Source organism: Ahaetulla prasina, chromosome 1, assembly GCF_028640845.1.
Source record: "Ahaetulla prasina isolate Xishuangbanna chromosome 1, ASM2864084v1, whole genome shotgun sequence".
NCBI lineage: Eukaryota > Metazoa > Chordata > Lepidosauria > Squamata > Colubridae > Ahaetulla > Ahaetulla prasina.
Genome location: NC_080539.1, coordinates 215,350,798 through 215,374,901, shown reverse-complemented (window position 1 = coordinate 215,374,901; position 24,104 = coordinate 215,350,798). Strand labels below are relative to the sequence as shown.

The 24,104-nt window shown below is 38.2% G+C and overlaps 1 protein-coding gene across 2 annotated transcripts in view; it reads right to left on the bottom strand.

The window, feature by feature from the left end:
• Positions 1–1,117: 1,117 nt before the first annotated feature.
• CIR1 (corepressor interacting with RBPJ, CIR1) overlaps positions 1,118–24,104 on the bottom strand; it is a 23,324-nt gene continuing 337 nt past the window's right edge. The window contains exons 2-10 of one of the 2 annotated variants that reach the window (XM_058190357.1): positions 20,496–20,590; positions 19,423–19,496; positions 17,642–17,652; positions 17,493–17,548; positions 15,938–15,986; positions 15,675–15,792; positions 7,711–7,817; positions 4,739–4,824; positions 1,118–2,728 (exon numbers count right to left, since the gene is read on the bottom strand). In XM_058190357.1, coding sequence (XP_058046340.1) covers positions 2,065–2,728; positions 4,739–4,824; positions 7,711–7,817; positions 15,675–15,792; positions 15,938–15,986; positions 17,493–17,548; positions 17,642–17,652; positions 19,423–19,496; positions 20,496–20,590 — 1,260 coding nt within the window. In that variant the 3' untranslated portion in view covers positions 1,118–2,064. The remainder of the gene's footprint in view (positions 2,729–4,738; positions 4,825–7,710; positions 7,818–15,674; positions 15,793–15,937; positions 15,987–17,492; positions 17,549–17,641; positions 17,653–19,422; positions 19,497–20,495; positions 20,591–24,104) is intronic. The other variant, XM_058190367.1, reaches the window with a different exon arrangement.

The following is a 24,104-nucleotide window of genomic DNA, read 5'->3' as shown; positions in this document are numbered from 1 at the left end:
TAGCCATGTAAGTCTATTCTATTCTATTTCTCTTCTATTTTTTATTTGGTGTTTTTTGTAGGCCAGGTTGATCTCTTCTATAGTCAGTAAGCCTCCACGGTTTACTAACTTTAGTGCATTTTTTTCACTGTCCTTCAGATATTCTTCCAATACCCTTTTAACTTCTTCAACAGTCTGGTGTATTTGTGCAACATTCCACATCCATCTATTTTCCTTTTTATATAGTGTCTGTCAACATTGCTGTGTAGATGAAGGGCATGGTTCACTGTCATTATTTTTCTGGTCTTCCTATTCAGGGCTTTTAGCGTCCAATCCACTATTCCAGCTGTGTATCTAATGACTGGAGTTACCTTGATGTTAATTACCTTGATAGTATTTCTGCCACTGAATTTGGACTAAGATCAAGCTTCTTCTTGACTTCAGTGTGCTTGATGTTGTCAGCTTGAACAATGCCCAGGTATTTGTAATGATCTTCTTTGTCCAAACTCTTGATGTTATTTCCATAGGGCATCTTGATTTCTTCAGTTTTCACTATTCCCCCCCAACCCCCCCGTAGATGGTGAAGGTGGCACATTTTCCAATCCAAACTCCTTTGGAATATATTGGCTGTATAGATGACAGGGATTGAGAAGTGATTCTTTTTCAGATGGTGTTTGTCCAAAGAGTTTCAGATTGTTTATGTAAAGAAGGTGCAACAGTCTGGAAGATGTTTTTGATGTTTGATAGCCATGGCCTGACTTCTTCAGTATTGTTGACGAAGGAGTCAATGCAGTAACAAACAGTAGTGATGATAGAGTAGTGAGTTTCATTGAAAGATCCTCTCTTGACATTAACTTCTACTATTATTATTTTAAACTAAAGTCACAAATCCTTACTGGGATAGACTAGATATGTATTTTATCATTCAGAAACATTATATACAAGAAATAAGAACTGTCCAATTTCACCAATAGCCCCAATGTTTACAGGGAAGTCAAATATTTTAATTTTCAAGTAAGAGGGGAAAACAGCACTATCTACTTTACATATTATTTTTATTGATAATAAGGCCATAGAATGTATTTTCATTCTGTGAAAATGCCACCACTTTATTACTTTGCATTCAAAGGCCACAGAGTTTAATTGTGTAAGTTTTATTATAAAACTTATGATAAAAGGCAAAGATGTAACATACATCAAAGCTCAGCTTTGCAAAGTGAGTCACATTTCGTTTTTATGCAAAAATCTCAGCATGGTGATGCAAAAACAGTACAGAAAAACAAGCATTAATGAAGAAGATTTAAACTATAGCAGGACTGCAAAATTGCTTGGTGTCCCACTAATGAGGTCTACCACATCTTTCAAATCTTAACAATAATGATCTGCAGTTTAATAAGACAGGGCTGGAATGGACGTTATCTTTCTGTAGCACAAAACACTTAGAAATTCTTAACACAAAATATATTTTTCTCAAGTGCTGCAAAATAACTGACCCTGTGATACCAATGGGAGTTCACACATTTAAATGGTTGTGATGAAAATACACTTGCACAAGAACAAAACACATTGGCCTATGTTGAACAACGCTCCTCTGTTGCTTTAACTTAGGAAACCATCCTCAAAAAGGAAACTAAAAGTTCAGATCAAAATAATCCAGTTTTTACGCCTCTTAACAGGAATTTTATTCCAAATCACATTAAATGCCAACAAAATAATTCCATGTCTCTGGAACAGCTTCTTTTGTTTCTTGAAAGGCTTGTCTAGATATATTATCTAAAGAAAGAAACATGCTATTGTTGAAACTCCAGTACTGCACACTAATATCAACGGCAAAAGAAAGCTAGATGTACCCAAATAACTTTTCTTCCCACTCCCCTCCACCTCCAAATTAAATAACTCCAACGGAAAAACTGGTTTGTATTTATTTACTTCTTACATGATAGATACAAACTAAGTATATAAGAATGTTTGAAGTGTGAAGCTGAGATTTACTGAGACGTAGAAGAGCACAACTGGAGCCCTTCCCAAGAGATGTTGGGGGCGGGGGAAGAAAGGGGAAAAAAATGCACGCGTCACCCATTTCCTCTATTTTCTCCTCTCTTTGCTTCTTTCTCGGTGCTCCTTCTTGCTGTATTCATCAGGGTGTCTCTCTTTACGCTTCCTTTGCTCTCTGCTTACCTCTGAACTGTGGCTTTTTACTTCCTTACTCTTGTCTCGTTCCGCCCGCTGCCTTGAATCAGAGCTTTGCCTGCTCCTCTCCCCCTTGCTGTGGCTCCTGCTTGCATGTCCGGGTCGTTCCGATTCTTTTCTCCCCTCTGAGTTTTCCTTTCTGCCTGCGGGATTTCTTTTGCTCTCCCTGGAGCCCCATTTGTTGTTCTCCCAAGAATGATCTTCCTTTAAAAGCCGAGACTTCTCTCTATCTTTGTCCTTGTTATCATGGCTGCCGGAGGGATCTTTGTAAAGTTTTTCCTTCCCCTTCTCATCATCATCAGAATCACTGCTGTCGCTCTCGGAAAACCGGCTTCTCCTTTTCTTCTTCTGAGAAGCTATTTTTCTGCCAGGGGCTTTGTCTTTGCTGCTGCTCTCACTGTCGCTGCTGCTTGCTGAAGACTCGCTGGAGGATGTGGAAGAGGGTCTGCAGCTCTTACGTTTTCTGTGTTTACTTTTGCTTTTTCGCTTCTGCTGCTTTTTCTTCTTTTTGTCTTTCTTCTTCTTTTTTGTCTTCTTCTTCTCCAGGCGATCTAGTTTTCTTTGATTTTGAACACAGAAAAATCAACCAATAAAACAGAGTGGCATAACAGGGCAAGTAGACCCTACATTGTAATTTTAGATTATGATAAGCTTATTTTTTTTAAAAAAAGAATCCATCCCCAAACTTGCCTCTTGCCTCTTTTAAAGCCATCCTTGATATTGTATATCCTGATCTAATAAATCTGTTCACTTTCCGCCACGAACTGAAGACACATCTTTTTATCCGCGCGGGGCTGGCTTAAATTGAATTTTAAATGTCAAATTTTATTAATTTTAAATGGGTTTTTTTAGTGTATGGTAAATTTTTAAATTTTCAGGCTAATTTAAATAAGTTTTTTAAATTGCATTTTAATTGTATTTTGTATTGTTCGTTTTATTCTGCCTGTACACCGCCCTGAGTCCTTCGGGAGAAGGGCGGTATAAAAAATCAAATAAATAAATAAATAAAATAAATCATCTTTTTAAAAAAAAAAAAGGTTTAGAGCAAACTTGACACTAGTGTCCAACAATTATGGCTCCACTCCTGTCCTAGAATTTTCAAAAAGTCATGATTTTATAGCATGATTGCTATAAAAGCAGAGCACTACAGGTAGTCCTCAACTTACAACAGTTCGTTTAATGACCGTTCAAAGTTACAACGGCATTGAAAAATGTGAACTGTGACTGTTTTTCATAGTAACCTTTGCAGCATCCCCATGATCACATGATCAAAATTCAGATGCTTGGCAACTGGTTCATATTTATAATGGTTGCGGTGTCCCAGGATCAGGTAGTCACTTTTTGTGACCTTCTGACAAGCAAAGTCAACGGGGAAGCCACATTTTACTTAACAACCCTGTTAGTAACTTATCAACCGCAGTGCTTCACTTAACAACTGTGGCAAGAAAATGGGGGCAAACTCACTTAACAAATGTCTCACTTAATAACAGGGCAATGGGTGAACTGGAACATGATCGTCAACATGAGGCACTCTACCTGCAAAGTTCCCAGCCAGATCCAGCAGCTACTTCTGGACATGTAGGAGATAAACAACCATTAAATGGGCCACAGTGGCACAGTGGTTAGAGTGCAGTAGTGCAGGCTACTTATGCTGACTGCCAGCAGACTGCAATTTGGCAGTTTGAATCTCACCAGGCTCAAGGTTGACTTACCCTTCCATCCTTCCGAGATGGGTAAAATAAGGACCCAGATTGTTGGGGGCAATATGCTGAGTCTTTAAACCGCTTAGAGAGGGCTGTAAAGTGATATATAAATCTAAATGCTATTGCTAATACACTGGTGGAGAAAGCACTGCTTAAGGTGCCTCACTTCCCTCTCCCTGCGAAGGAGATGGAGATAATCCAAGGGATACATGCATTCTGTCCTAGACATCACATTTACATTGGAGTGCATATATTCATTTATCATTTAAATCCTTCATTTATCTGTCCCAATTCACTAGGTACCTAGATATTTAATCAGAGTAGTACAAACAAAATATAAAACAAATGAATCAATTATATACAAGCTCTATTTTCCTAAAAACCAATTTTACCAACTATGGTAAAATAAGAGTGGGCTAATGTTGGATCCAGTTAAGAGCAAATGAGATATTTCCAAATGTAATTTTTTTGTTAAAAATAATCCATTATCTTTCAGCTGTAGTATAGAATTACTTAATGTAATTTATGTGTTTTCTCCTCATAACAAATTAGCATATAAAATAGTATTATAACGGGAACAGTTTAAGGATCACGCAATCACATTCTGCAAATGATAAGTATATAAAGATTCAAGGATGTGCTGCTCACACAGTAAAGCAAGAGGAAGGGATTTCAGAACCCCAATAACCCCGGCTCTCAGCAAATCCCACTCAAACAAGCAATGAATGATAATGGACTTAAAATCATGGGGAAAGATAAGCCACAATTAAATATTCGGCACTATTATTCTATAATAGATAAAAGCCGAGCTTTTTACTTTGAAATAACTTTTGTTAGTAGCCTCTACATCCTCACGATAGGATTACCTCAAAAGTTTTTGTTTTTGCTTCGTTGTCAAGGATTTCAGAAATTCTACTTCTGGGTCATCTTCTGCCTCGCTTGCAACGTATTCCTAAAAAAGAGAGAGATTGGGAGATAGCAATAGCATTTTGACTTATATACGGCTTCACAGTTCTTTACAGCCTTCTCTAAGCAATTTAGAGAATCAGCATGTGGCCTCCAACAATCTGGGTCCTCATTTTACCCATCTCGGAAGGATGGAAGGCTGAGTCAACCTTGAGCCTGCAGTTTGAACTGCCAAATTGCAGGCGGCCGGCAGTCAGCAGAAGTAGCCTGCAGTACTGCACTCTAACCACTGCGCCACCGTGGCTCAAATTTAGCTATAGAACATGGATGGAAGGGACAGTATGGAGATTAAAGAATATAAATAATATATTTTTAAAAATAGTTGAATAAATATTGTTTTGAGAGGCAGAACATATAATGCTGCGATAAAGAAGAGAGCACCAAGGTAATACACAGGAATAGGGTCAACCTATGACTAAGGCTGGCTTAGTTAAGGGGATTAGTTCCTTTCAGCCACATCTCCCCCCACTTCTTTTAAGCCCTCTTTTACCCAACTGGAGCAGTTTAAGTGCGTTAATCTGCAACCATCCTAACATTACAGGTAGTCCTCAACTTACAACCACAATTGAGCCCAAAATTGCTGTTACTAAGCAAGACAATTGTTAAGTGAGTTTTGCCTCATTTTATGACTTCCCTTGCCACAGTTGTTAAGCAAATCATTGTTAAGTTAGTAACCCGATCGTTCAGTGAATCTGGCCCATCCGGTGACTTTGCTTGTCAGAAGGTTGCAAAAGGTCATCACGTGATTCTGGGACACGGCAACTGTCATAAATATAAGTCAGTGGCCAAGTATCTGAATTTTGATCACATGACCATGGGGATGCTGCAACTGTCCTAAGTGTGAAAAATGTTCACAAATCACTTCTTTCGGTGTCATTATAACTTTGAGCAGTGACTATACAAACTGTTGTAAGTCTAGGGCTACCTATATTTTGTCCTCATATGAACTGCAGTTTAAAGAGAGCCTAGGACCCATCAGATGCTTCCCCCCCCACACACACACAATTTCCAGCCTGAATAGCCAATTTGGAGGACATTAGAAAAACCATGTTCAAATAGTATTGCCTGACGGTCCCATTTACAAAGATCTTGTGCTACGGAGCTCGTAAGAGACACAACAACAACAAGAAGAAGCTGAACCTTAAGGACACAAAGCATCTAGAACCTTGTATGAGGGGTCCCTGGTCCTCTCTGAGCTTGTTTTCTTGTCGTCGTTTCATTTCCCAACCTAGGTAACATCATCAGTGCTAGTACGGAGCACCGTTTGCTGTCAGTTTGTATTCTAGTGGCTTGCCCTGTGTGTTGTAAGTCTAGGGCTACCTATATTTTGTCCTCATATGAACTGCAGTTTAAAGAGAGCCTAGGACCCATCAGATGCTTCCTCCCTCCCCCCCCTCAGAGTTTCTTTGGTTGGGCTGTTTACTGTTGGCTTCTTTGGCAGTTTCTTGATTGGGGTGTTGCTTACTTGATGTTGGTCTGATGTTAACATTGGAGTTAATCTATGCTGCTCTGGGTGCCGATTGCTGGGTGGAGAAGCGCTTGGATCTTTTTGTACCCTTTTCGGCTGGTTGACTGTCTCTTTTGCATAGTCTATAGATACTGTTAATGTCTATGTGTCGAATGGATATTGAAAGTCATTAATTTGGCTGAGATGGCTAAAATCTCAGCTTTTTTAAAAGACAATACACAGGAAAGATATTTAATTGAATGGAAAAAATGGATTGATTATCTACAAAACAGATATCAGATTAAGAAATATCAGATTGCCTTTGAATAATTAGGAAGTATTATTTTATGTAATGGGGAGGGGGTTGGATGAGGTTAATTGGATTAGAAGGGAAAATTTTACTCTATGTTTGGTTTATGTATAACAATACCTTGTGATTGACCTGGGAAGCCGGGGGGGGGGAAGGGAGGGGGGGTTTCTGGGAGGGAGGGGGGAAAAAGGGGGAAAAATGTTTTTGTTTTTTAAAACTTTTTCAATAAAAAAAAATGTCTATGTGTCTATTGATGGCTAATTTGTCAAAGTGTCAGGCTTCTAGAAATTCCCTGGCTAGTTTTTTTTTTTTTTTGATTTGGCGGCACTCCTTACTAGCACTGATGACGTTACCTATTTGGGGTAATGAAGTGTCTGCAAGAAAACAACCAAGCTCAGGGAGCACCTCATTCCAACCCTGAGCTACAAATATTCTCCTTTATTACAAATGTGTATCTTGCTCTTAAGATGCTCCTTCTGAGGAGAAAGGTCTCTGACCGGTAAGCACAGCATCATGTTCTTCTGTCCGTTGTCTGAAGGTGGTTTAACTATGCTGTGGTGAGGTAAAATCCAAGAAGCAGGACGGCAACAAAAGAAATAGCAGCAATAACTCTAGCTCTGGTGACATATCCCCATCTCTGATAAGCAAGGGTTTACCCTACATTTGTCGAGCTTCCCTTCTGGTAGCCACGCAGAGAGAAATGATACAATCTCCAGCAACACACAGGGCCGTATTCAGAATTGCACCTCCAAAGTATGGCATCCCCTGGTCAGCACTGTCATTATTTTTCACCCAGGGATAGAGTTAGATAAAGCAGCTGCCATCATAAGCAAGGAAAGAAAAGTCAAAGCCATTTCCTCTGGTAGATAATAAATCTCTACTAACCTGCGGGAGGCTTTTCATTTATTAAACTATGGATTGGGCAAATTCTAGACTATCATTCCAGCTAACAAAAAAAGTGGGAAAACAGACGGTATTTTAAGAGACCCAGAGCTTTCTCTACCTATCTGCCGTTCCTATGGTTATGCATATTACAAAAACATTAAGCAACAATTCACAACCAATCACATTTAGATTTACACACATTTTCAGCTTACTGATAAAAAGATCATTACCTGGGATGGATCATTTGCGGTCAAGTTTCTCCCCAGTACATTTTGTTTCAGCGCAAACCCACTGTTTCTCATCTCCGCTATTAGCTCTGAGGGGTGCATCGATGGCCCTGTTCACCAAAAACACAGTTTGAATGTATCATTTATATCTCTCTACCTTTTTTGGACTACACAGTGGGAAATTCAGTGGAAGCTTTGTTAAGTAAAATCATAGCTAAATCAACGCAATAATCTTCTGCTGAGCAAATAATCAGATACGATTTTCTAAAACAGCAGTCTGGAGATTCAGAATAGAAAATAATTGCATTTTTCTTTAAGTGCAAGGGGTTTCTCTTCTTATGTAACTTTGTCACATTGAAAGCAATCTATTTTAGGTAAGGTCTGGCTATAAGCATTTGATACAAGTACATAAATTGAAGTACAGCAAGCCAGCTTCCAAACGAAAACACTTTCTGACATCAAGAGTATGCATTAGGGCAGGTATTCCACAAGCTGCATGTGTGTATGTCTATGGTCCTGAGCAACCCAAAAGAGTCACGTTTTTTTAAAAAAACACTCCCCCTATTACAATTCTATAAGAAAGGCTGAGCGCCAAAGAATTGAGGCCTTTGAACTGCTGGAGAAGACTTGTGCAAGTCCCTTGGATTGCAAGGTGATCTAACCGGTCAGTCCTAGAGATCAACCCTGACTGCTCTTTAGAAGGCCAGATCCTGAAGATGAAACTGAAATACTTTGGCCACCTAATGAGAAGAAAGGAATAACTGGAAAAGAGCCTAATACGGAGGGCAAAAGAAGAAGGGGACGACAGAGAACGCGGTTGCTGGATGGAGTCACTGAACCAGTAGGTGTGAGGTTAAATGGACTCCAGAGGATGGTACAGGACAGGAAGGCCTGGAGGAACGTTGTCCATGGGGTCGCGATGGGTTGGACACGACTTCGCAACTAACAACAAAATTACAATTCTCCTTGGGCTCTGCTGTTACTTTTCCAATTCAAGCAGAAAACCAAGTAGACAGTGTTTCTACAGTACAGCATGCAGCTATAGGACTGTAAAGTTAAAGAACCCTTGGCAATATATAGATTCATTATTAGAAGTATGCAGCATGTTTAATTTCTGCCCTAACCTTAACCCAATGAAATAAGTTTTATTTATGGCGTCAGACAAATCCTGAGTCCTTCGGGAGAAGGGCGGTATACAAATTAAAATATTATTATTATTATTATTATTATTATTATTATTATTATTATTATTATTATTATTATTATTATTATTATTATTATTATTATTATTAAATTCATTCATCCTGTTAGGGGATCAATATATTCCCAAAGAACATTGCTTTAGAGGAATTGCTTCTAATCTCTAGGTAGCAAATGTTAAATAGATCAAGACTAGGAGATAACGTGGGGAGATCTCCTTTCTGGCACTATCACATAATTTTAACTAGCATAGGATAAACTGAGGTCAGCTTTTTGAAATTTTGTGGACATCACCATGCCGAGTAGTTATTGGCATGTTTTCTCAAGCTGCCATTCTAATTCACAGCCTAGTGTTTCCTAATGGTGTTAATGTAGTTCGGTCTTGCTTAGTTTTTCCCAAAACGATTCAAAGTCAATCAGATGTTGTTTACAACATCATGCCTAAAAATCCAAAGGGTTTTAGAGCACTTTTAAAAACATAAATACTAGATGTGTTGTTTAAACATTAAAAATTTTAAAAAGTCTTAGCTTAGCACAAATCCTTGTGAAAACAGTTTTAAAAATTAAAATACATTTTATACGTGTAAATCGTAGGCATTTTAAGATTGAATTCTTTTGCCTTTAAAGTTTAGCTAGTGCTTCCAAGTTTATTTAAGGTGTACTCTGCATTTAAGTTTATTTAAGGATTTAAGGTCTATATATTTATGAAAGTGTTCAGAATTCATTTTGTTTGCTCTTATTACTTACTGCCTCTGATCCAAAACAATATACATTTTTTTCTTTCCTTTAACTAAAGAGATTTCTATACACTGGCTTTTTTTCCCTACATACTGTGCAGAGAAATTTTACTTTAATAAGATTGATTTCTTAACCAACTTGCCTTATTTATCCTATGATTAGCACCCCAGACTCGATCTAAAGTGGTACTGTTGCAAGTAGAAAAGCAATTCCTACATAAGAAATTCTGAATTTGTTTGTTTTAATATATAATATATTAAATGTGTTACATTAATATTATAGTATCAATGTTTGCTGAGAGTTAAGCATCTTCTTATGGCTTGGTTATTTCACAGCAAGAATCGGGCTGATCCTATTTTCTGGCTGTGAGGTTCTTAATTCACCACACTGTTACTGTACACAACTATAAGCTATGTAAAAGCTGACTGGGATACAGTTAATCACCAGCTGAATCAACAGTGTAATGCCATTAAAAAAACAAGATTAATAAAATGTTTATCTGTATTAACAAAATCACATTTTTCAAACAATAAGAAGTCATTTCAGTTTATTATTCTTTCATTATTTGTTATGTTTATAATATACCTCTCCACCAGAAGATCAAGATGGCAAGCAAACTATTTTCCTGATTAATTTAACTCTCAAATAAAAAGAACATTCCAAGAAGAATATGGCTGGTCCGAGTTTTGATAGGTGGTTAACTTGAATCAGGCTCTTTCCATCCCAGCCCTACAGTATCTTCTGACTCCACATTGATTCTTATCTGGATTTCTATCTGGAGTCTTGAGTTCCCCCTCAAGAAAATGATGGACAAACTGAAGCAGGCTTAGAAGACAGCAATGTTGGATGAACAAAAATATGGAAAATAATTTCTTAGGGGTGGGGGGGAGGAAAAATGGAAGAGGTATGTTTGTGTGGAGGAAAACAGAAACATTGGCAAGAGTATTCAAGGACTATTAGCAGATTGTAAAGTAGGTTTCAGGTCTGAGAAAGGAGAGAACATGAGAAGGAGACTGAAAATAAACCTGTCTTGAGGGCATTAAAGGAGTCAGAGGAAAGTCTGACAGGTTTTCAAGTTTCTGTTATTATCTCTCACAGCAAGAAACTAGGGTTTCACTAGTCCTTGTGGTGACCTCCTCTCCAGGCTGACCTCAGTTTTGAGAGCCTCATTACTCTCTATTCTGAAAGGCACTGAACTTTACTTTTGGTTGTAGAGATGGCGTCAGATCCTCAGGACATTCTGCTGTCTACAGCACAACTTTCTGATGTATTGTTACAATAAACTGCGTGGCTGTAAAAATAACAGTCCTGCACAATGTCATGATATAGAGCAACAGGGACAAGGTTCGATAACCAACAGCCCAATCAGAACTTCTTCACTCCCATGGACCTTTGAAAGAAAAATTTGGAAGCCCGGGATCAATTTCTGATTTATTTATTTTTTTACAACTCGGTGTGAATTGTTTAGGTCAGCTAGTAGAATTTCCTATGGATCTCTCCAGGTTGTTCCGGCTCTTTTGTTCCGGGTCTGCCAAAGGAAGAGAGCCTAATGGTCTGTGCTTCTCAATGAAAGCCGTGATCCATGATGAATAATTATCAGAACTTTATGCCGAGATTTAGAGCTGTATGTATTTGATGATTCAGCTAGGAGACAAAGCCCAACTGAGAGATCAATAAGCTGAACACAGAGGTTGTGAGAACGTATTGGATTATCACTTATCTGCCAGAGAGGCGGTCTAGAATGATTGACCAGTTTTGAGAAGGACTTGATGAAATGAGAGATGAAGTTAGTAAGTGAAGTCACACCAGGGAATTGGGAAGAACTGTTCCAACATTGCATGTTAATTGATGTGTGATTAGAAAACTGAGGCATGGAGGAAGGTTTTATAGAAGGGGAGGTTTTACAGCCTTTCTTCACTCATTCTTCCTCTCTTATACCCTACTGTTGCCTCTTTGGATGTCGGCACTGGAAAGCTCATGCAAACAAAAATGTTCAGCAGTGGAAAAGACTTTGATTCATATTTCTCCTGTGCAGGTGCAGAACCAACAGCCAAGACTTACTATTTCCAACTTCTGAGTCAGCTGTGGAATTGAAGGCACATAGTAAGCAAGTGCCCAAATTGCTCCAAAACCTAGATTCATAGATTCCCCTGTATTAGAACACAGCAGCCTGCAATTACTGCAGGTTCAAGCCCGGCCCAAGGTTGACTCAGCCTTCCATCCTTTACAAGGTAGGTAAAATGAGGACCCAGATTGTTGGGGGGGCAATAAGTTGACTTTGTAAATATACAAATAGAATGAGACTATTGCCTTATACACTGTAAGCCGCCCTGAGTCTTCTGAGAAGGGCGGGATATAAATGTAAATAAATAAATAAATAAATAAATAAGAGCTGGGTGAACAAATAACCACATCTTTCACATCAGATTAGAGTATAGCAACAACAGGGCTTGGATGAATGACCACCAGGGAGAGTGAGGCTTCACCTCTTCTGTTAATGAAGAACAACGGCTTCAAAATAGCCATTTAAAATACTCCCCTTCTTTTACAGAATAAGCACGACTCTGCCATAACAAGTTGCCAAGGCCAGAGGTAGTGTTCAAAACTTTGCATTGGGTGCTCAGAAAGTTCTGGCGGCCAAGAAGGAGAGCACATGTCACCGACTATTTCATCTTGCCATGTTTGTTGCTGGGCAAAGAGTGTCCCTGCCAAGCTGTCCTAGCCCCTCCTGTACAATGGGTAGTGCTTGCAGTTATCTGCTTCCTGATTTGGTCGATCTTGGTGGGCTGATAATTTGTTTGGAGAAAATGTAGTGCAGGAAAGCATTATAAGATTTATCAAACAAAGGATAGTTGTTTGGCCAGGAGATTTATTTCCTGCCTAAGCAGGGGGTTGGACTAAAAGACCTCCAAGGTCCCTTCCAACTCTGTTAATCTATTTTATTGTACATAAAGTATAAGAGGGGAAAGTTCCAGTAGAAATTTAGGATAAAATTCTTAATGATATGAGCAGTTTGGCAGGAGAGCCAGGGAGATTTCCTTCCTGGAGACTAGCAATGGTCAGTCATTTATTGTGGATGCTATAATTCTGAGTATCTGCAGAAATTATGATTCAAAGGTTTCCTTAAAACTTGTATTTCGAAAATTAATTGTGAATGTTGCATTTCATGCACTGGATTAGGATCTGGTTGCCTGGAGCCTTAAAGGAAAAAAGCGGTCATCACCATGGCCTTCTGAATGAAGATCATTCACCCTTTTTTAAAAACCATGTTAATTTTTTTTAAAAAAAAATCTTCATCCAGACAATTCAAATTATGTGTCAAAATTTTGACTTGCTGTAGAATAACTACAGAATGTTCTGACTTGCTGTAGAATAACTTTGACCGATTTCTCTCGTGTTGTTTTATTTATTCTGGTTTTGCTAGCAAAAATTTAGAAGTCTACTTTGGCTCTACTTATTACGTTGCTAAATACTTGTTGTATTTATGTTTTTCAGCATTTTCACATTATTTTAAATGCTGTAAAATAACTTTTCTAGAATCATCGGTAACAGAGTGACTATGTAGCAGAGGGGAAAATATAAAGAGTTTGCTATCATACAGGAAGGTAGAGAATAGAATAGAATAGAATAGAATAGAATAGAATAGAATAGAATAGAATAGAATAGAATAGAATTCTTTATTGGCCAAGTGTGACAAGGAATTTGTCTTGGTGCATATGCTCTCAGTGTACATATAAGAAAAGATACGTTCATCAAGAATTCTAAGGTACAACACTTAATGATAGTCATAGGGTACAAATAAGCAATCAGGAAACAACATCAATATAAATCGTAAGGATACAAGCAACAAAGTTACAGCCATACAGTCATTAGTGGAAGGAGATGGGTGATGGGAACGATGAGAAGATTAATAGTAGTGCAGACTTAGTGAATACTTGGACAGTGTTGAGCAGAGTGATGGTGTTCGGGAAAAAACTGTTCTTGTGTCTAGTTATTCTGTTATGCAGTGCTCTATAGCATCCTTTTGAGGTGTCTTAAAGATGCACAATATCTCAGTATCACTTTGCGCTGAGAAAACACTGCACATCCCATTGAAAGGTGAGGTCCTTAAAATGATTGATGCCACTACTTTCCATTTCAGTTCTCCAATAAGGATGGTTGCTCTAGTCCTTTTATAAACATCGGTATGAGCCTCCAACTGTTTCTGATCTCCAACTCCTATCAGTTCTACCCAGCAAAATGAAAAATATTATAATCCAATGCATTCTTATTTTAATTATTCCTGCTACTGAACGTATTATAGCAAGAATAATTGGAGTAAAAGCTTCCCTGGGGATAGGCAGTGGTGGGATTCAATTTTTTTTACTACCGGTTCTGTGGGTGTTGCTTGGTGGGCGTGGCATTGCTTGGTGGGCATTGTTTGGTGGGCGTGGCAGGGGAAGGTTACTATAAAATCTCCATTCCCACCCCACTCTAGGGGAAGGTTACTGCAAAATCTCCACTCCTTCCCGATCAACTGGGACTCGGGAGGCAGAGAATAGATGGGGGCGGGGCCAGTCAGAGGTGGTATTTACCGGTTCTGCAAACTACTCAAAATTTCCGCTACCGGTTCTCCAGAACTGGTCAGAACCTGCTGAAAACCACCTCTGGGGATAGAAAATGCTGCTAGAAATAGTAAACTCTACTTCAAATTCTACATCATGTAATGTAAAATTAAGACTAAACTAAGTCTTATGGCAAATTTTAAGACAACTGCAACACTAATGCCCCTTCCCCCTTGAGAAACAACATGGCATCGCTTAAGTTCTACTATTTTCATATATAGCGGAAGAGATGACTCGCAGCAGCTTTGGATGATCAGCATCTGACCGGCAATGTCAGTTTGGCTGCTGAAAGAATCAGAACTGTGTTTTTCTGGCATTTCTGTCATGGATTGATGACAGTAATAACTGATAACAATAGTCTGTTAGAAAGCAAATGGTTGCTTTCAATGAGGAAACTCTTGCCTAATTAATCACACGTCGTGCCAATGCTGTCCAACTCACATAGAAAAGTAAGCATAAAGTTTTGCCTTTTTTATTACGAATGGTAAAAGTTAGTATCGGTATTATTTTTTTTAAAAAAAAACACAGCTTAGGGTAAAACAGCATTTTGATTGCCTAATTTAACTTTATAAAGGATGTAGTCAATCTTACAGTGGGTCTCGGTAAACCGCACAGCTGGAACATTCTCTCACTGCTACATGGTTTCCAATGATCAAAGTAAGTTACTTTATATGTCAGACTAAGATTTCATAATGGAAATAAATGCATCATCAGGGGGAGTACAGTTGTCATGAAATAATTACAGTCCTGGGAGATTACGGCCAAGGCTGTACCCCAGGGGTGTGATTATCCCATGATAACCACATCCAGTGAAATTGCCTTATTGCAAAAATAATCTCCATTCACCGGCAAGATATATTATTCAATAGGAGACTTTGGAAAGTGAAAAGATTATATTTTTAAAAGTCTGAATCGACAAATGGATTAGCATTACAGTCGAGGAATAAGGAGGGAAAAAATCCTACCGCAAATAAGAGTATTACTTCTGTTGGTTACTTGGTATGGAGCAATTTTGCTTTTAAAGTACTTTCAGAGAGTTCTCATTAGTTCCTTACAGACATTTTTTTCAATAGTTTGGATGCAATCATCCTGAAATCACTCTCTCCGAAATATTACCATGGGATCAGTTATCTGTTTGTAGGTGGGATACAAACACGAACCACAATTTGGTGGTTATAATATTCATAGAGAACTCCATGCAAAGACTGAGCACTGGAATACTGACTGAATCACAGTGGCTGGAAAATTCATTAGCACACAGACATACTTTCTCTTCACCTAAGAGACCTGAAAGCATTTACAGAAGACCTTCGATTCGAATCCCGCAAAGTGAAGCACCCAATCGTCGCTGAGCTCAATAAAACATAGATAAATAGAACTCGACATTATTTGACAAACTGACCGAAATACATTTTAGACACCTACCTGAGCCATCGCTAGAAACGGAGCTTGCATTAATTCCAGAAAGGCCAAATAAAGGACATTCCCGGTCTGTGTTGACGTGGCCCCACTTGTGACATTTAATGCATCTCACATTCCTCACCTGAAAATGATTCATATTGACTTAATTTCACATTTCAGTGCAGCACATTAAATCCAAAGTAAAGTTTTCGTAAAACAAACCGAATGTCACTACTTAATACATGAAATCCACCTAAAATAGAAGGAAGGCAATGCATAAAACTTGCCTGGATGCCAAACGGCTGGTCTCTAATGTTCATGTCATCTTTAGCATATCTGTTAAAATTAAAAAAAAGAGGCATCTATTATTTATGCATGACAAAGAATTATAATTACTAGTTACTGGGGATTCAAACAAGACAAAATATATGGCTTTAATTATCAAAGATGCAGAAATCACAGCATCAAAATGTTTCTGAATTCTAATTTATTCACATTTATCCAAAAAACATATATATATAAGTAGATTTGGTTCTTCTGGACATCAAAAGGCTGAATAAAAAGAGAAATCTGCACTTAAGGTTCGTTTAACATGATTTCTAAATAAGATCCCAAGATCGCTGCTCCCTGGGGAAGCCTTAATTAGATGGCAAGAACAACCATTACCTAACCTTTGGAAGATCTGTTCTCACCCTTTTCATTCAGGTTGCCACATTCACCATGTCAAGGCTATGATGCTTATGGATTTTTAGCCATCTAAAATTGTGCTGCTTTCATTGTTTTTATTTGCTTTCCTGCTCTACTCATTATTATTACTGTTTTAATAGAACACCACTGCTTCTTAGTTTTTATTGTTCTATTTTATGCACCTCTTGCCTCTGCTCTTTGTGGTTAAGCTGCTTCAGGTTTAATGCAAATTTAAGTTGCATAAGACTTTGAGTACTCTCGGTTTGGGATGCTGCAGTATTTATCTTTTACACAGAAAAATAATAGGCTGACATTTTGAATAAATATATCCACAGGAAAGATATTAGCAAGATGGTTTCCTTGACTTTCACGGTTCTCTCCATCCCGGGCCATTTCAGAAGAGGGAAAGTTTTATAAATATGGAACTTTGTTCATACTTTTTGAATGTTCTTATTATGTATCTGCTGATGGAGTGAACTACAGTAGAACCTCTGGTCACGAACGCTTTTGACATGACCAAATCCGGTTCCGACTAAAAAATTCACAATTTTTTTCCCCGCAGCCGATTTCCCCTTCTTGTAAGCACCAAATTTCCAAAATTAGGTTCGGATCACAACCAAATCGGTTTGCGACCAAAGTTATGGAACAAATTATGGTCGTGACTGGAGGTTCTACGATACTTGCAAATAGCTCTGTCTCTCTCTTGCTTTAGACTTCATCTCCGCTGAATCTGCTTCAGAAGGTTGAGATGTGTTCTGAGACAGATTTGGGAACTCCAGATAGGCAGCAAAGAACAAGAGAAACTATGTAACATGAAGTCCTTGAGAAAAATCCTAGGTATTATATGAAAGCAGTATCTAAACACAGAATATGTACTTTACAGCTTCAATAATATTCTTGGCTAATTTTTACTTTCCTTCCATTTATATCCTTCCAACATTTTATTCTAAGATCTGATATGGTAACTCATGTATTCAGCTGATCTATTTCTGTGAGGAAAAAAATACAAAAGGTATTGTCTATTGAAAAGGCAGTGCCTCTGTTTATTTTGTAAAATATACAACTTGAGACAAAACAAGCTTCTTGCTTAAAGAACACATCCATGAAAACAGCTCTCAACATACATTAATCAAATTATAAAGCAATAAGTCTTACTTTTCACGTGGAGCTACCTTCTGCCATTCAAATTTGTAATCAGTTTCTCCCTCCTGCTAAACAACAATACATAAACTCAAGCTGGTATTTATATACACATTGAGATTTTGAAATATGAGAAAACATGACAAATTAAACATTGAAATTACCTCTTTGGTTTCTTGTTTGATGATCATGATGAAATGGCAGGGAATAGGATAAGGCAGGCCATTAGATGAGACATATAGTAGGCAACCGGGATATCAAAAACATTCACAAACCTCTGAAAAACATCTTATTTCATAAAGTTAATCTACTGAAATTTAGTTTTTGCTTTTTAATTATGCATAACCAAATGTGTGAGTTATAAATTTATAATAAAGACTGCAGTTTTATGTAATCATACTCAAGAAATTCACTACATATAGACTTACTCTTCAGTAATCTGATACTTATTTCAGGATTTTTTTTACAAAACCAAAAATACTATATAAGAACAAGAATATTTAATCCACTATTGTATGACCAATCTGCAAGGTTCAAGTTTGAACCATAAGAAGCATTTCAGCTTTTTGCCTAAAATCAATCTTCTAGCTAGCATATTTGACAAGAATACAGGATCCTCTCCAACTTCCTATATAGCATTTATAGCAGGGGGGTCAAACTCGTGGCCCAGGGGCCGGATGCATCACGTGCTGGCCATGCTCAGCCCCGGATTAGCGAAGGGGGAAAGCTGCGATACGTCACATGACGACATGTTGTCACGAGCTTGACACCCCTGATCTTTAGACTTTTTTTTTTTTTGGGTCATATGGAAGATTAAAAATTTCCCAGTGTAAGGAGTCTTTCTTAGAGGCTCATACTCTGATTAGAGACTTTGACAACATCTGCATGACATTTAACAATAAGATGGATAATATTTGGGTCCCATATATGCCCGCTATCACTTTTCCAGCAGTGTTTGTCAATTGGTTGTTAACAAATGAACACCTCATTTGAATACAAAATGTACACTACTTCCAACTATGGCAAATTGCAGAATGTACTATTACTGCATTTTGTGGCACTCTGTTCCTAATTTTAAATCCTGTGGCCAGAAGTCACTTTACCGCAGCTGCTTGTGAGGGGACATAGGTACACATGGAGGATTAGCAAGGGTATAAGAGTGAGTATGAGCTGCATTATTGATTAGAGGAGCAATTGCCAGTTCATAAATTTGCTTTCAGTTCTACAAGTGATAAGATGCTCTGCACATCACAATATTTTGATTCAGTTTACAAGAAGCAAGCAAAATAGAATAGGAAATCATGTTCACTACAACAAAGGTTCCAACTTCTGAAATCATCAATTGTGGGCATCACTGCAGATTTTTTCTTTTGCTAAGATTGTTGGTTAATACTGTTTCTAATGGTCTTTCCTAAAGTCTGCAATATCATCTATTATAAAGAAACTGTTTTGTACCAAGTCAAATCATTAATCTACTTAATGGAATGTTGCTATTCCACACTCTTCAAACTGACACCATCTGGATGTGTTAGATTTTAACTCCCAAAAGCCCTGGCCAGAGTGGAAATTGAAGCTCAACAAATCTGGATTATATAAAATGGCGTCAAACCTTCACAGGTGAAAGACATTTGGTCTTACACAACCGCAGCAGCTCTCCTGTGTTTGAGAGAATGGTCTTTCTCACCCTTATTTGGATACACTCAAAACTGAAATTGTCTGCTAGGAAATATTTACTCCTCCAGGTGTTAACTGTAATTCTCTAGTACTTTTCAGTTTTAATTAAAAAAGGGGGGGGGGAGATAATGATGAGCACAGGTGTAAAAAAAATCTGCAGGAAAAATTTGTCACAATTAAAACAAGAGGATCAAGAACACTTTGATGAGTGTTATAGTTACTATACAATTGTTGGTAAATATTTTGTTAGTTACTGAACAACTAAAATTACCTTTCTTTGCTCCAGGTGGCGCTTCATACATAAAATTTAGACCATTCTTGACACGTTCATCTCCCATGAGCAATCTTTATAAACATATAATAAAATTATGATATACATATTGATTCAAAATATATATTTAAAATAAAGGTAGCATGTTTCCACAATAAGACGTAGTTCATTTCGTTACTAGTAAAAATTTAAAATATCTGCAGTACATAATAATTCATTATTGTTTACAAAAAAGTAATTATTGCTTCTAGATTAAACAATAATTACTTTTTAAACTAGAAGTTCAGCTCCAAATGTATTCCTAGGCTTAACTTTTATTCCAAACATTTTAGATTGTCATGCACATTTCTAATGCACCATTAGAGAACTGAGAACATTAGAGACTGAAAACATTTTTCAAAAAAAAATAATCCACATATTGAATGCAATTTTTAAAACACTGATATTCTCTGATCTTTCAGTCTGAGCAGTGCATGTGATCTGAGACCTCTAGGAAGTGCGGCAAAGAAAGATTTGCAGACTGTATAAAGTAGAAATTGCTTCATAACACTGCTTCAGTGACCTAGGAGTCACACTTATAGTACTCTGCTGTGGTACCTATTCTATGGAAAAGCATCTTCCATGGGATCTGGATAGCCCTCCCCTTACTGGCCTTCCATAAAGCTTTAAAGACCTGGCTTTTCCCTTCAGCTCTGGAGCTGGGATGTCATATGAACTGAACTGTTTTTTCTGCTTGCTATTGATTGCATGATGAAATGGATTGTTTTGAATCTTGAGTACATTATATCTGATTGTCGATTATAATTATTTTCAACCATATTAGTTGTTATTTTGGAGTTTTTGTTTCTCACCCAGAGTCTCATTTTTGAGCTGGATGGCCATATACATTGATTAAATCAATAACATCTTTCTCAGAGATGTTTACAGCAAATAAAATATTTCAATCATAAACTAAAACATTATAAAACAAACATGTATAATAAAGACAACAACTAGCAGTCACAAATTTAAACGGTTATACTTTGATTATAGATTCTTATCACCCAAGTGTAAAATAATGAGCCACATCTCACCTGTTATCATAAGATTCTTGCTCCTTAAGATATTGCTGCATTAATTCTTCTTGTTTCTTTCTGTCATAAGATATTTTCTGTTCTGCCATCCATACCTAGTTAGAACAAATTAATTTTGTAAAAAAATTTTTGCATTCCTGCAAAAATTTCTCCTTTTTCTTTTTTGAATTTCATATTGCATCCACACTGCTCTAAAATTTTGTAATTTTAACCCTTACTAAAAAAAATATCCAGGTGTTCTTGAAAGACTCCAGTAAGAAATGATGGGCCTTTTAACAGAAATATTTAATATAGAAGTTAGCTTTCTTACTAGAAATTGAAGATGAATTCTACTCACTATGCTACATGGGATTACTATCACTATGCTCCATGGAATATTTCATAATAGTTTGCCTCTTATGGATACTAATACCTCAGTAAAGGTCAAGAGACAATTTGACAGAAGAAAAACATGTGTTCAATGACAACCTATACCAGTGATGGCTAACCTTTTTGCCGTCGCGTGCCAAAAGTGTGGGGAGCGTGGGGGGGAGGGTCGTGCATGCACATGCCCACACTCATAATTCAATGCCCCTCCTATGCATGCGCACGCAACCACCCACCCACCCCGCGCTCCCCCCATTTTTGCACACGACAGCAAAAATGTTACTGATGGACCCGGTAGGCCCGTTTTTCGCCCTCCCCAGGCTCCAGAGGCTTTCTTGGAGTCTGGGGAGGGTGAAAACAGGCTCCCCCATCCCCAGGAGGCAAGAAATGGCCTATTTCCCGACTTCTGATGGGCCCGAAAGGCCCAAAAATCAGCTGGTTGCCGTGTGCATGCGCGTTGGAGCTGAGCTAGGGCTCGCATGCCTACAGATATGGCTCCGCATGCCACCTGTGGTACGCGTGCCATAGGTTCACCATCACGGGACCTTTACAATTGAGTCTCTATGCCACTCCTTTGCTTGAGGGTTGGTAAGAAAACACTCCTAAAGGTAGCTGAACCAACAGATTTGTTCATCTTGGAAGAAAAAGACATTTGAAATAAACCAAACTAATAACTGATGAAATAGGCAATTAAAAAACCAGAAAGATGGGATTTACAGATTCTGATGATTAAATCAACGGAAATAGCCTTGATATTAACGTTGCCTCTATAAAATGATATATTATTAATAATCAATATTATTAGTAATCTATTTAAGTATATACATAATTGTGAACAATTTGAGATTAAATGTAAAGTACTCTTTTTACAATGCAGGTAAATTAAAGGAAAAACTTCTGTGATCAGAAAGATCACCAGGAATGGTCTAATACAGCTGTGTCACACTGGCAGCCCGCAGGCCGGATGCGTCACACACAGGCCACGTCCACCCCAGCTCAGCAAAGGGAAAAATGTTGCGATGCATCACGTGATGGGAACGTGACGCCACGAGTTTGACACCCCTGGTGTTTTGGTTGATGAACAAAATCCCTCTCCTTTTTTCACTGGAAATTTGAAGTTCCATGCTATATCAACATCTGCTGATTGCTTATTTGAGAACAAAAAGCATAACTCTACTGAGTTCAGTGAGACTCAGATTTCTAGATAAGGACTGTTGCCTAAAAAGCTTCATTAATATAGACACTGAATGACAAACCTGGCAATTATACTTAGTTTACGGTTTAGTATGTCATTTTTGTTGTTTTTGTTTTGTGCCTTTGTTTTTCACTCCTGGCAACTGACTGCACTATAGACCCTGTGGGTTTTTTGGCAGTGTTTTCTAAAATGATTTGCAACTCCCTGCTTCTTACGAATAAGAATGTGTGACTGGCCCAACGTCACCCAGCTGGCTTTGTCCCTCAGGCAGGACTAAAACTCATGGTCCTCCAGTTTCTAGGCTTAACTACTACGCCAATCTGGCACTATACTACGCACAAAGTGTCCAGAAACATGGATTGATACATCATATATAGTGAGAACACAGCCTAAGCACCAATTCACATATTTTGTAGATATCTTTGTGGCTAGCACACCTACATCTTCAAACTCAGGACACTTATTCACAACCTTTGAGCATCAGTATAAATGTATATTCTGTACAATTTTTTATTTACTTTATTTATAAATAACGGAAAGCGAGAAACGTATGTAATGCTCCTTTATCCTTCATTGTCCCCAAAACAGCAATACTGTGAAGTAGGCTGGGCTAAGAAAGAGTAATTGGCCGCCCAGCTAGCTTTCATGCCTTGGCGGTGAACTAGAACTCCCCGTCTCCCAGTTTCTATTTTGATGCCTTAACCACTAGACAAAACTGGCTCTATGCCAGGGATAGACAACCTGATATACTTCAAGTGATTTTTGACTTCATTTCTCCTCAGTTCATGCCAGCATGGCTGGCAAGGATCTGTAGGAGTGGTATTTCAAAGTATCTGGAGGATTTCCTGATCCTGCTTTAATGGATGATGTCTGGGGATCCATTTGATAGTTGCTCCTCCTAAACTCTTCCATTGCTAATTCCTCCATCCCACTTTATTTCTGCCCCATCTTTATTCTTAAGCATATAAAACAACACGAGTTATAGCTGCAAATCTAGAGTCTAACAGCGGGCACCCGCTTTAAATTCAATAGGATACACTGTGGGAAAGAAATGCCTAAAACTGGTAAACAAATCAAAACATTATAGTATAAAAGGGGCACCCTGTCCCACTCTGATGAGTAAAGAGGACTCATAATGAAACAGTAATTTATGGTCCCTACCAGGATAATTAACTCCAACAAAACAAAGCAGAGATAGGAGAAGAGGGGGGATAAATTGGCAATATGCAGGATTTATTTATTTACTTTGGAGGACAGGAAGGTTTTGTTTTTTGTTTTTTGCACCCAGGATGCATATTCAGATGAAAGCTCTTTTTTCTTCCCCCACCCCAGGGAAGAAGGAAAACCCAACAGGGAGAACTTCCGAAAGCCCCTTCAAACCGACAAATCAATACAGGCAGTCCTCGACTTACAACCACAATTGAGCCCAAAAGTTCTGTTCAGTGGTGGGATTCAGCCAGTTCGCACCACTTCGGGAGAACCGGTTGTTAACTTTCTGAGCAGTTTGACAAACTGGTTGTTGGAAGAAATCATTAGGGCAGAGAACCGGTTGTTAAATTACTTGAATCCCACCCCTGGTTCTGTTGTTAATAAGTGAGACCTCTGTTAAGTGAGCTTTAACCCCGCTTTACAGCTTTTCTTGCGGCAGCTGTTAAGCGAACCCCCTGCGGTGGTTAAGTTGATAACCCAGTTGTTAAGGGAATCCGGTTTCCCCATTGACTTTGCTCTCCTTAGAACAGGGGTCTCCAACCTTGGTCCCTTTAAGACTTGTGGACTTCAACTCCCAGAGTCCCTCAGCCAGCAAAGCTGGCTGAGGAACTCTGGGAGTTGAAGTCCACAAGTCTTAAAGGGACCAAGGTTGGAGACCCCTGCATTAGAAGGTGTTCACACCATGGCACTGCAACCTTCATTTATTTTATTTATTTATTATTCAAATTTCTATACCACCCTATCTCCCGAAGGACTCAGGGCCGTTTACAGCCTTATAAAACATAAAGTGTTTTATAAAGTGAATATGAACCAGTGGCCAAGCATCCAAATTTTGGTTG